Source organism: Struthio camelus, chromosome 18, assembly GCF_040807025.1.
Source record: "Struthio camelus isolate bStrCam1 chromosome 18, bStrCam1.hap1, whole genome shotgun sequence".
Lineage (NCBI taxonomy): Eukaryota > Metazoa > Chordata > Aves > Struthioniformes > Struthionidae > Struthio > Struthio camelus.
The window spans coordinates 5956314-5969971 of NC_090959.1; the positions used below are offsets into that span (position 1 = coordinate 5956314).

Below are 13658 nucleotides of genomic sequence, written 5' to 3' on the forward strand. Positions count from 1 at the left end.
GAGAGAGACCTTGGCTCTCCTTGGCCTGTGGCAAGGAAGCCCTAGTATCTGTGGTCACGGAAGTGGCAGAGGCAGTGAAAGAACTAGACTGACAAGGAGGAAGAGCAATACCACCAATTCTAGTCTTGTGTTGGTAACCAAGTTAAGATGAAGCATCCTAAACTGCATTTTCAAACTAAAAAATTGTAGATACAGCGAGTCACACCAACATCCCATCTCTGAATGTGACCCGGAGTAGATGCAGAAAACACAGAAAGTAGGGCATGTATAGTGACGTATGAGTTGATAACTGCGCCTAAAAATAAGGTACTTTAGAAACAACAAAATGTGCCTTGCAAGCAAGGCAGTGACAGACTGCTCTGAGTGTTTGATTTAAGACTGAAACTGGTGATGTTAGAACTGCAAAAAGTCATGTTTTGTTTGTCTAATGGTGTGCATCGAAGATAAGTTACTCTGAAGCTGTGCTTGGACAGAGGTAGAAGACAGGCTGTGGTGGAACTATTAGGTCAACAGAGATGTATTTCCTCAGCAAAGTCCGGCAGGCAGCTGCTGATCTGCACCTTAAGGACCCTTTGTCATCTCAAAGCGTTATGGTTAAACTTTCCAGACGGTGTACTTGAAACCATTCCTGCAGGCTTCAAGGGAGGACAATCCAAATCATTTCCTGGCAGTAACAACGTGTAGGGGTACCAGTCTTTGCTGCCGTTGCTGCAGACAGCCTGGTGCTATGTGGCTCAAAGCAACTTCCCCCCGTTGCCTCTTAAAACTTTTACCATCCTTGGGAGCAGGAGTTTGGTTGAGCCCACTGCAGCATGTAGTCAGCTCAGCCATGTCAATGCACTGACCCTGTGCCCAGACCCTATAGTAACATATGATGCTCCTTGTCAGCATGCTGGAGGGAAGTCTGACCATCTGTGCTGTAGGTCTGTTACTGTCTGATCAGCATCCTCAGGATAAGAAGGGCCCCCTTCTTACCTGCTGGTGGCTGACCTTGACCTGGAAAAGGTGGACAAGAGGATGAATTTTTCAGAGCTCCTTCATCCACTTCATGAAGCTGATTGGTAGAGAGGGTAGTAGGGAATGGAGGGGCAATAGGTATGTGGTTTCACGCTGGAATTAAGTCACTGAAGGGTTCACCAGAACATAAGGGCAACTCCCTATACAACAAATTCAGATGCTGAAGCCTTATGGGGCAAAACTTCCCGCACCGTAGCGTGGATAATTCATTTTTCTCAAAGTCTCACCTCTTTAATCTCCCAGCAAAGCCTGAGGGCACCCTGCTGACTGTTGTACCTCTGCACGTCAGTGGCAGGTGGATAAAACTGTCCTGAGCAGACACATGGGCTCTGTGACAAATTCAGGATGGGTCAGTAGGCCCCTTTTCATATTCTTTGGTTAAGATCCTTGAGCTTCATTGAAACGCTTGTAGACATGTTCAAAAATGTCTGTAAGCGTTCCAGTTGAAGGCGTTTCATTTGCAATAACTAAATACAATTGCTATTTAAAAATAATGAATCAGATGATTGGGTAGAGCAGCCTCTCTTAAATCTCCCACAGAATCAATATCCCTCCTGTCAGGGGTGCAACAGACACTTCCAAATCGTTTCAGTCGTATCCAGGCCAACCACAGAAGTGACTAAAAGCTCTACATCACGTTGACAGCACATTTTACCAGTCTCTCTCTCACTTTATGCTGATTGGCAAGTATAATTGCCCGTGTATCTGGATGCTTGTAACGAGGAGGTGGTTCTGTTCCCTGGTGACATCGGTCTTCTTGCTTGGGGCAGAGTGCCTGGTGCTAATGGGCTCCGTGATGTTGGCTCCTGCCATCTAGCCTCATCAAGGTGCCTCTTCTCCATGCTGATGCATCCCACTGTCCTTCCTGGACCTTTGCAGGTGGTAGTTGAGTCATTTTGTGCTATGGTCTAACTCTGAAGTAGTTGTTATCTCTCAGCATCAGTGCTGGTGTAGCAAACTCCAATACGAACGAGCATTCCTGAAGGTGAGCCCAGAGGTGCTGCACAGGGTGATGGCGAGTTGGTGCGTGCCTGTATCATCTCGCAGCAGGTGCACAACGTGCACTGCCCTCGCTCCCCTTCAGCGGTCTTCGGGGTGGCTTTATTGGCTGCTGCGGTTGTGGCTGAAGTGCTATGAAGTTAGAAGTATGATGCATTTGCCTTTAAAAGAGAAGAGTGAGGCAGGACTCTTTTCTAGTGCTATAAGGAAATGGGAAATTTAAAGATAGGGAAACTCCGTCCAGCTGGACGGTAATTCCCAGAGACAGTGCTGGTATCCCGAAGCATGTGTTGGAAATGCATAACCCTATGGTGTCTGCACAGGCATGTAGGGGCAAATGGGACCTCTACTCTCGATTTAGTGCCACCTCTATGCAATACAGATGTTCCCCCCAGGAAAGGCTTGTGCTCTAACGCACTGATGTTGATAGCTGAAAGCCTGCACTAACTCGGCCACTGAAATTCCCCGGTGTTGGCATGGCTTGAGGCGCCCTAGGACCCGTAAGCGGAAAAAGCATTCACTTACCTAGCTCGTTGCTGTGCCAAAGAAGGGCTGTTCCCAGTATTTTTTCCATGGGCCAAAATGTGTGCCAATGGCTTTAAACAATACAAGGATTTCTGTCAGAAAGGCTGGTGTGCAGACAAGATTGGCTTATATCTTAAGGGAAGGGTGTGGGCTTTTGCAGTGGTGCACTGAGGTTCTGCTGGAAACTAACTTTGTTTTTTTCCCCCATGTCTTATTTCAAGTCTATTTTGGGGGAATTTGTTATTTTTCAAATTGCAGATCTCCAAAGCTGTAGTTTAAAATGTCAGGAAGGGGGATCGAGGTTTGGAGCACTGCACGCATCTGCCTGTTGGCAGTGCTGATTTTAAAACAAACAAACAAAAAAACCCCAAACGGAAGCTGTAACCAGAAAGACAAATAAAAGGAGGTAATATCGCTGTCACAGATGGGGCGGGCTGCTTTCCCTGCAGGTGTCTGCAGTGCAACCCGCACGCAGATATAACGTGCTGTAGAAAAATAAATGGAGAGCTGAATCGGAGACTTATGCCCTCAATTAAATTTTTTGTTCCACATAATCAGAGCTGCTACATGCTTTTCCCTCAATATTGAGCTGCCTGGCGCAGGAGATGGGCCCGCACACGAGCGGGTGAGGGGAAGTCAGATGTTCGGTTTGTGTTTGCACAGAAATCGGGTTCTGATCTTTCCATTTTGCCGAAGGGCAGAGATCCTGCTGCTTGGCTGCTGCTAGAGATAAATTTTGATAGCAGATGCTTTTCTTTGGGAGAGCAAAGGGGAGAAGGGAGTGGTATGTAATGAATCCCTGAAGGAATAAAATTTCCTTGTTTTCAGCATCATCTTCTGTAGGGTCTTATAGTGCTGCCCTGGAGCTCGTGTGTTTAGCTGTTGTGGGTAAGTGCCTGTCACTTGGTTACGGCCAAAGGGGTCAGAGGGGAGAGTTTTTGCTCGTAGTCTGAAAGTGAAGTATACAGCCCTAATCTAAGGGGGGGGGGGGAAGGAAACGACGCAATTAGTGCACGGTCTCTGCAGTTTTGCAGGCTGTTAAATAGTTTTCTCTTTTGCATTGAAAGGGAAACGACTCATTTTGGTGCGTAGTTTAAAATCGAGCCCCAGACTCTGTTTCTGATTCAAACTCTATTCAAAATCACAATTTGGTTTCCAAGTTTGATGCTTATCAAAGTGTCCCTCTCCTTTCTCTGGATGGCAAGCTGGTGACCAAGAGCACAGCGTGTTTGCTTTTCATTGGTTGCTGACTTGAAAGCAAAAGACCAACCGAGACTGCGTCCTCCAAAAGCCAAAGGATACTGAGCGCCTGGCCCTGCGTTTTTGAAGCAATGGTTTCTACAGCTGCCAACGCACTTGTTAGGGTGTACCTGGGTACTGATTTGGAGCTAATCCTCATATAAAATGTCATGGCTGAAACAGGCCACCTTGAATGTGGAAATGGCAGGGGAACAAGTAAGAATGGATCTTAACTCTCTTTCCTTAGAAACCTGACTGTCTAAATAGATGCTATTGAATAAAAATGAGCTGTTGCAGCTCACTGGAGAGGAAGTAAAAAACTCCAAACTTCTGATGAACGTTAAAAAAAATATGCATAGAAGCCCTGAATTACCAAAAAAAAAAAAAAAACCACCTATACAAGCAAGGATAGTTTAATGTAGAAAAGTAGCAGCCTTGAGAGAGTTATAAAACACAGGCAAAAAAAAGAGCGTTTCACCTATTGCGTCTCTAGACTGAAGTTTTCTAAAATGCCCCTTACTCCTGCCGCCTTGCAGTGGTGCGAGGGCTTACAGCGCGGCTTTGGGGAGAACCACTTGGAGGGAGGCGAGCGTTGTATATTAAAAACGCTAGCGTTTGGGAACTGGACTAGCTGTAACTCTCTGTCTTGCTCCTAAATCGCGCATGCGAGCTGTGCTTGGGCGCGCGTCCCGCTACAGCGCGAAGCCCTCCGTGAGCGCGGTGGTGGCTGCGTTCGGTACAGGCTGGACCCGAAGGCGCAGCTCCCCAGCTCGTGCCAGGACCCTGCTCAGTGGCCTGCATGTATTTGTCCGGAAACCACCCCCAGATTTGTTTAGGTTGTCACCGAGGTGCCACTGGAAAGAGCAGCGTGTTTACAACCGCACTGGCGTGGGGGAGGACGGCTTGGCACGCAGAGCCGTTTCTGAAGCAGCAAGGAAAGTAAGTCCCAGTTGAAATATCGATAGGAAAAAGAATGTATATTGTGCTCTGTTAAGTGTTTACAGGAAATATATAGTGAAAATACTAAGGGGCTTTCTTCAAGCAGCTGCTAATATTGTTAAGAGTGAAACAGTTGGTAGGAGAAAAGAATGAGGCACTTAAAATTTTCTATTACCAGCATCAACTCGGGAAGAGATTTTTGACTTGCTGTTTTCACTTTTTTTTCTTCTTGCTTGTATTTCATTTCCACTGCTGGGAAAGAGCTCAGTGAACAGAGAGAGATTATCTGGAACTAGAGATAAAACGCCAATCCAAAATGCTTTGGATCCTCTGGGGACGAATTCAACTTTGAATTTTGAGGCTTCCATTAAGCTGGGGAAATGATTTGCATTGATGCACCTTCATCACCAAATTTACCTTTGCATCAAGCAGCGAATAAACTTCCTGTGTTGCAGACTGGTGAAGTAGTATCTTCCCTTTAAGAAAATAATTGGGGCACAGATTAAGTTACTTACTTTGCATATAACAAACCTGTGGTAAAGCCAAGAATCTGTCCTGTAACTCCCAAATTCTGATCAGATCTCTTACCTAGAAGACTTCTGTACCCCCTCTTCTTTGCAACAAGGCACAGTGTGTAGGAGTTTTGCTCCCTAAGGGGTCTTGGGTGAATGATTTTTTTTTTTTTCTCTTATCTCCAAATAGCGTCCTGCCATTTTCATCTTTGTAAGGAACCTTTCATTCAGTGATGCTGAGTGAAGTGCTGCTTAAAATGCTGTAGAAATTAGGAAAGGAGTTATTTGCTTCTAAAATACCATTTAAATTAAATAATGCGGCAACAACTTTCACAATTTTCTTTCCTCAGTGTGGTTAACTGGGGATGCTCTGGGGCTTTGCAGCATGGTAGAAGAAATAGTTCCTGGAAGCGACAGCCAGAGCTGTCGGAGTGGCACTGCAGGAAGAGCAGGCGTTCACCACTGTTTCATGCTGGAGCGCAGGAGGGGAGGTAATCAGCCTGAGATGGTTGGTGTAGCTCTTGCAATGCCTTTGCTGCCTGAACTCAGGCAAGCGACCTTGTTCTGCTTCCGTTTGCCCGTTTATGGACCCCCCCCCCCGACTCCCTGGCAGGGGTTTGCTGTATTATTATCTTGAAAGTCCCGGCTAGGTGTTTGTCGAGCCGTTGTTTAGTGTGCTGCCTTGAGCTGTATGCAAGATGTGCCTGTCCCCAGATGTGGTTTTCCGACTACAGCATTGCTGTTGGCCCTGACATCCTGGAGCAGACGGTGGTTGGCGCCCAGCTGCACTACAGTCATTGCACAGAGATCTGGGTAAGGGTGGTGGTACAACCTGTCCAGCCATGATTTTAGAAAAATAAATTTCAATTTCAACAAACCATAGCAAACCTTTCATGGGTCTAGGAAGCGCTGCATTTTGAAGTGCCTACCATTGCAATCTTTCACTGCAGGGTTGTCTTTTTTCTCCCCTCTCCTGGAATTTGTAGGAAATCTGTAGCCTTGCAGGGGAAAATATCAGTGTTTTGGAGCCAGGATTGCTTGGAGGGGCAGGCATGTGTCTCGGGATGCTCTGGGTGGCTTGCGTTCCTCTCCCCAGTCTGCACTCTGCTCTGCCATGTGGTCTTCATTGGTAGCTGATCCTCTTTCTTTTGTCATTTAGAAGAGCTGATGGTTGGGTCCTCTGTTACACATGTATAAGATCATAACAGTTTAGGCTGTTAGGCGGTAAAGCTTGACATGCTGTCTGCATTGAAGATGCCCTAATGAAAGGCTTGTCCAAGAGGCAGGAGGCTAAGGAAGCAGTGCTGTGATAAGGAAAGAAGTACTGGCTCCAAGCTGTGGTCTTCCTAGGGAGATCTCCTGTCGTGATGCATGCTGTGCCAATAAGGAAGCTCTTGCTTCAGAACAGGAATCGCTGCTTACTGTTCCCATCATTAGGACAGAAGAGAGCTTTGATTTCCTGTTTTCCTGAAGACGTTGCAGATTGGTGCAGAGAACAGCCTACTAGACCTTGACAAGGCAGTGACTGTCTTGGCAAACCTGACAGCACTGACATGCTCAGCAGTGACGCAGATTAGGAAATGACTGAGAGCTTGTATTAGGAAATGATTGAGAGCTTGTTTCTCTGGGGAGAGCGTTAGGTGGGACGCTGCTGCTGCTGCTCACCTTCCCCTTGGTACCACCTTGTACAACTTTTAACTCGCCAAGCCTGGGCTGCGGGGAGGGAAGGAATGAGGGAATGGCCCACAGCTTGTGCCAGGTTACCGTAGCAGTGCCTCCACGGTCCCCTCTCTGCGAGTCCCCTGCCTGATTCTCCCCTGGGGGCGATTTAACTTCAGCATGTTTCTTTCTCTGCTGCTACTGCCTGTCCCTCAGTCTGTCACCTCCCCCTCTTGGTGGCTTTTTAGCACTACTCTTGGGCTATCTCTGCATGGTGTTACTGATATTGCGCTGCCAATGAGCTCTTTCCCTTGTCGACTAGCAAGCAATGAAAACCGTTCTGCTAGCTTTCCTCAGACCTTGGTGAGATACTGGCCAATAGCCTAACCTTCATGCAGAATTCAGCACCTTGGCCAGTTTGTATCAGTGACTGGTGAGGATCCTAAGGGCAGTGCCTGAAAGAGGAGCCTGTGAATTCTTGATCACAGTTCTCATTTCTGGAGGATCATTTTGGCAGAAGAGCTGTAATCGGCTAGTTGACCAGCATTTTGTGGGGATAGGAATAGCACAGAATGCCTTGGGCCCTGATATGAAGCAAAAGGGGTAAATTTGGAAATTCCATGCCTTGCCATGGTCTAGGAATGGTAATGAAATAAATCTGGCAGCTACCTCCTCCGCAGGCTGCTTATGAGCTCAGATCCCTGCTGTGGGCTTTCTTGTTTGGTTTTCAAGTCCAGCTGAGCGAAGATTAACTTGGGGTAGGGAGGAGAGGGCTATTTCTGTCACTCTTTATACCAATGACTAGAGTTTATGATGTAATTGCAGACACTTCACCTAATCAGCTGGGCCCCTGGTCCTGCAAATGTCTCTTCCCACAAGCAATCCAGTGAATGAGAATGATCTCCTTGACTTCAGAAGAGGCTACTCACATACGTAGGCATTCAGTTTTACCTTTACTTGAAAGGTGCATGTCTTGTAAGGCGACTAAAGAGTTCTTCTGATTTCATTTCAAGGTGTCCTGTTCAAGGTTTGCTCTGTCAGAGTTTTTGTTTGTGTGGTGGTGGTTGTTGTAAGTGGAATAAAGAAACGGCAGTTGATGACACTTAAATGAAGGACGCTTGCAAGTGTCTGTTCTGCTTTGGTATCCTACTATGCTTTAAGTAGTGCCTTGAAGAGATGTGATGAAGTATTTTGGGATCTTAGTTGTTGCTTCACTGCCTGACAGGGAGATCACGGAATCACAGAATGGTTGAGGTTGGAAGGAACCTCTGGAGATCATCTAGTCCAACCCTCCTGCTCAAGCAGGGTCCTCTAGAGCATATTGCCCAGGATTGCATCCAGGTGAGTTTTGAATATCTCCAGGGAAGGAGGCTCCACTACCTCTCTGGGCAACCTGTGCCAGTGCTCTGTCACCCTCACAGGAAAGGAGTTTTTCCTCATGTTCATATGGAACTTCCTGGGTTTCCGTTTATGCCCATTGCTTCTTGTCCTGTCTCTGGGCACCACGGAGAAGAGACTGGCCTCATCCTCTCCACTTCCCCCCCCCCCCTTCACATACTTGTACACGTTGATGAGATCGCTTCTCAGTCTTCTCTTCTCCAGGCTGAACAGGCCCAGCTCTTGCAGTCTTTCTTCAGAGGAGAGATGCTCCAGTCCCCTCATCATCTTTGTCGCCCTCCGTTGGACTCTCTCCAGTAGCACCATGTCTCTCTTGTACTGGGCAGCCCAGAACTGGACACAGTACTCCAGGGGAGGCCTCCCCAGGGCTGAGCAGAGGGGGAGGATCACCTCCCTCGACCTGCTGGCAACACTCTGCCTAATGCACCCCAGGAGACCATTGGCCTTCTTGGCCACCAGGGCACACTGCTGGCTCATGTTTAACTTGTTGTCCACTAGGACTCCCAGGTCCTTCTCTGCAGAGCTGCTTTCCAGCAGGTCAGCCCCCAGCCTGTGCTGGTGCATGGGATTATTCCTGCCTAGGTGCAGGACTCTGCACTTGCCTTTGTTGAACCTCAGGAGGTTCCTCTCCGCCCAGCTCTCCAGCCTGTCCAGGTCCGTTGAATGGCAGCACAGCCATCTGGTGTGTCAGCCACTCCCCCCAGTGTAGTATCCTCAGCAAACTTGCTGAGGGTGCACTCTGTCCCTTCCTCCAGGTCATTGATGAATACATTGAACAAGACTGGGATGCTCAAGACTGAGATGAGGAGGCTTTCCATCATTGCTTGCCAGCATGGCTGTTTTAATGGATCCAAATCTATCCTCAGCAATGTTAGAGCAAAATGTCTGCAAGCTGAGTGTTTTGTGTGAAGGACTAGAGAGGCTCTGAGCGCTCACTGGAACAGGAAAATGAACACAGCTGGTTTTCCTCTCTGGGGGATGTAAGAACCAGCTTCTAAATTGTGTAATGGGAAAAAGTGTGTATGAGTCCGAGGACTCTGCTAGTGCTGGCACCAGCAGGCAGAGCTGCTGGTATGGCGCACAGTTTAGTGAAGTTGTTCCCTCCAGTGATTCAGTAAATTGTCATTTCACAGAATCAGGGTCTCTTCTTGTAATGCAAGTGAGTAACCAGTGCCCCAAAATAGTTCTTTTGAACTTGGTGAGGCAAATCTTGTATTAACGTGCGATAAAGTGTACAGGAAATGCAACTTTTTTCTTTTTTCTTTAAAAATGATTGTTTGCCAACATTTGCATGCCCTTTATAGGGACTGATCTTTGACACCGTTGGAGTGGACCTTTTTCTGCTGGAACATTGTGAAAACGGTGCTCACACGAGTGCAATACAATAGCGAGTGTGTCTCCTTCCTTTTGGCCCCTGAAATGGAGCCATTATTGTCCCCATCGCACTGCTGTGTTTTAGTGTGGCTCACAGGATGTGCTCTGCACCTCTCGAAACAGAACTGCTGAGTTCATGGAAACTGAACTGAATTGAACATGAGGAACAGCACCTTTTTTTTTTTTTCTTTAAATAGAACAGAAACCAAAATGCAGTGCCTTGCAAACCACACACTCCCACACAGCCAACTTCTGTGTTGCTTTACAGGTAAACAAATGCTTAGGCCTGTAACTGTGCTATAATTAGTGTGACCAGTTTGTGCAATGACAAGTTGATGTGCCGTTTTTTGGTACAGTGAAGAAACTAGGTCATCCAAAAACAAGCAGCTGGTGTGATGGAGCCAAAGTCTTCATGAGGCTCTGGGGTGTACGGAGCGTGCTAGGACAGTTGTATCCAAGTGAGGGAGAAGTTGACATGTATTCCCTTCAGAGAGACCTCTCTGCTCCTTTGGACCTTTGTTTATCGGTTGTTTTGAGGATATACTGGTTCTCAGGTGGTCAAGAATGGCCTGATGTGTCTGGGAGCAGAAAGTGTCTGTGTTTGTGGAACTCCCCTCCTCCATTTCATTCCCATCTGCAGGCCTCTTGTCTCTCCCTGATTTTGCTGCTAGAGAACAAGATGCATACAGGAAGGATAAAACGTGGACAAACAGAGCAAACCACTGTTCTCCCCCTTCCCTTGTGATTCATGGTGTCCTGCGGTGCTTTCCAAGGTGTGGTTGTAATTCCATGAAGAAAGCTTATTGCTTTTCTTGGGTAAATAGGGAAGCACTGAAGTTAGATTTATTTGCTTTAGTAAGCATGCAGAATTAGGCCCTTGTTTCTACTTCAGGTGTATTTTGGAAAATATTTGTTCATCTTTCAGCAAACAATGGTAAAAGTGCCTGGAAAGGGAGCTGGGTGGGAGCGTCGCGTGTGGAATGCCAAGAGGCATTTCCTGCCCTTATCTCCAGCCATTGAGGTATTGTAAATGGGGCTGCAGTGTATGTTACTGGAACAAAGATTGCCAAAAAAGATACCTTCTAAAGAATGCTTGCAAGGGGCAGAATACATATCGTACAGAGTAGAGTTCAGTAGAGCTAGTAAGTTTTCCAGCAAAAATGCCTGTGCTTGGAAAATGCATCTGTACCGAAACAAAAGCCCTTTGGAAAAGGGCTGTATTTTTGCAACTCCTATTGGCAGGGTTCTCATGTCCAAGATGAATTCTGGCTTATCAAAGGCGAGAGGGGAGATGGGCAGCTACCTAGGAGAGCTGTATAGGACCATCTTTCATGCTGTGGAGGAACCACAGCACGCTAGTGTCCTGTTTTTCCTTGAAATCTTAGGTTCTCGTGGGACAGAAACTTTTTTTTTTTTTTCCTTCTCCCCAGGTCTATTTTACCCTTCTGTTAGCCCTTTTATTAAGTAAAGCAGCTGCATGCGTTGCCTAGGACCTACCTGTGTGCTTTGGCTGAGTTGGTTTGTTTGTTTTCTAACCAATTATCTTGCAGAGGAAACAGCATGTCTCACTGTCAATCTGCCGAGATATTTATAGGTGAGGCCAAAGCCCTGTGAAAGGTCTGCAGCAATGTTGGAAAGAGGTCGATGTGTCAACCTTGTGAAAGTTGCTGGGATGCAGTGGGCTCTGCTGTTTGTGTGAGTGCTTCCTCAGAAGCACCCACTGTGCTCACGCCACTTTACTTTCTAAAGAGGCTGGGGACTGTGGCTTTTTCTGGCTTGTCTAGGTGGGATTAAGGTTTAGTATCTGTGACCAGATCTCTTGCCCGTCTCTAGCTATCTCTGTTTTGCAGCTATTTTTCCTATAGACACTTTGCATCCTTTCACTTACAAGACTTACTTTCTCTCTTTTGGGGTGGGAGAGTTAAGAAAGGAATGACTTCAATCATCTGCTTTAGCTATCACATTGGGTTTTTCAGGTTCTCAGATGTTTGCAAATAGTTAAGCTCCCCATTCTCTCTCATCTCCATCAATTTTCCTTCCCCCCCCCCCCCACCTTTCTCCAAGCTGGCTGAACCATAAGAGCTCTCCTATTTTGTGGGTTTATTTGTAACTTACCTTAATTTGACAGGCGTGGTGACCTTGCCATTTGATGTGGTACACGATGGTATGTTTGGAACAGACTCATTAAATTTGCAGGACACATTGACGTTATTTCAAATTCCTCTCTTCTGTTGGACTTTTCCCCAAATATGGAGGGCAAATAATTAAGCGACTGTGTGCAAGTCTCCTAGCTGACTGTAGGTAGTGCTGTTCAGTGGGCTTTAATGTGGTGGTCCCACTGGGAGTTTGGGCCTGTGATTTAAGCTGTGCTTGTTGCTGCACTAATGGAGCCCTTACAGCACTGTACAGTCAGACCAGAATGAGCAAATGTGTAGTGAAGAGAAAAATCTGGGAGGAGAAGAGAAATGAACACGAAGCCCGATGTCCTTAAGTAGCTGAGGTGGTTAAAGTGTTAATAATGCCTCCCTAAGAGCCATATCTTATCAGTCTGCCTCTGTGGCCCTCAGCTTGACTTGCAGTAAGAAGGGGCTGATGCATGAAGCAGCTGAGAGCAGTTGATGCTCCTGTAAGCTTATCTGGGGATCTTTGCCAGTGAGCAATAACAACTCAGCATGGGCCTCAGGCATGGGCTGGGTAACCTCACAACCCTCCAGCTTCTGACTTATTTAGCTGGGACAGCCTTGCCTGGTGTCTATGGCACTGGGCTGACTTGCTGCTTGTGGTTCTTCTCCTGGCTGAGCCACTGCTGTGCCTTGTACCTTAATCTTCTCCTCTGCCTTGGCCTTTGCTGTTTGGACTGAAATGTTTCACGGAGGGGATTCTCAGTGTACAGTCATGCAGTGCTGCTCTGGTTAGGTGTTGGGGACCCCTGTAAGAGGGAGCAATAGTTATGCTGGAAGTGGCCAGCTGAAGGGTAGGATTTATGTCTCAGTGCATGGATCTCTAAAGCGATCTGTGGAACGATGTCAAATACTATGTAGATCTCTGTTTGAGATAGATGAGATAGATTCGAGATAAATGAGAGCTCTACCTTGAACCGTAGCTGTGAATGAACTGCATGCTAAAACTATGACTTAATCTAGAGAGTTTCACTTGGAGGAGTGGGTGTTTGGAATAGGTTGGGGGTGGAATCACAAAGACCAGTGAGAAGAACAAAGCAATTAAAGTGTAATCAAATGAACCTTCTCTTGAGATGGTTATTGTTGCCTGTTGAGTTTTGCAGTGGGCTGATCTTAGCTGCTTGTGTGCATGGGAGGATGAGACTTGGTCCCTCACACTTCGCTTCTCATTGCAGGGCTCCACCATATTCTCACCAGACGCTGCAATGGACCATTCGCAGCTTGGCCCCAAGATGCTGGTATAGCAGCAGACAGCTGCAATCCAGAGGGCCTGCTGTAGGACATCATTTCTAGCTGGGGTGTCCTTCATCTCCCCTCTCTCAGCTGAAGCGATGGATGCCCACGTGGATCTCCTGACAGAGCTTCAGCTGCTGGATAAGGTGCCCACCTTGGAGAGGCTGCGGGCAGCACAGAAACGGAGGGCTCAGCAGCTGAAGAAGTGGGCACAGTACGAGAAAGAGATGCAGCACAAGAAGCGGAAGCATGAGAAGAAGAGAAGTGCTATTAACAGAAAGACAGTATCTTTTGAAGCCAGTGTTGCCCTGCTGGAGGCCTCTCTGAGGAATGACTTAGAGGAAGGTAGGGTACTTGCATCTGACAGTTCCTTATTGTTTGGCTGTTCATGAGGTCCATGCAGGTCTTTGGTGCAAAGGCATCTGTGCTGACAACCATACAGGCTAGACTATCCATAACATGGTGTTGGTCTCTAGAACTTTGCCATCTCCAGTACAGCCATGGAGCTGGGATGCTGAAAGCCCTCACGCCAGCGCTGTCTAGACTAACATCAAAAGTGGGCACACAAATGGCAGGGTAACAG

The 13658-nt window shown here is 47.1% G+C and overlaps 1 protein-coding gene across 2 annotated transcripts in view; it reads left to right on the top strand.

Moving 5' to 3' along the window:
- PPP1R16B (protein phosphatase 1 regulatory subunit 16B) overlaps positions 1-13658 on the top strand; it is a 71279-nt gene that overhangs the window by 7448 nt on the left and 50173 nt on the right. For both annotated transcript variants that reach the window (XM_068912339.1, XM_009671141.2), the window contains exon 2: positions 13018-13420. In XM_068912339.1, coding sequence (XP_068768440.1) covers positions 13174-13420 — 247 coding nt within the window. In that variant the 5' untranslated portion in view covers positions 13018-13173. The remainder of the gene's footprint in view (positions 1-13017; positions 13421-13658) is intronic.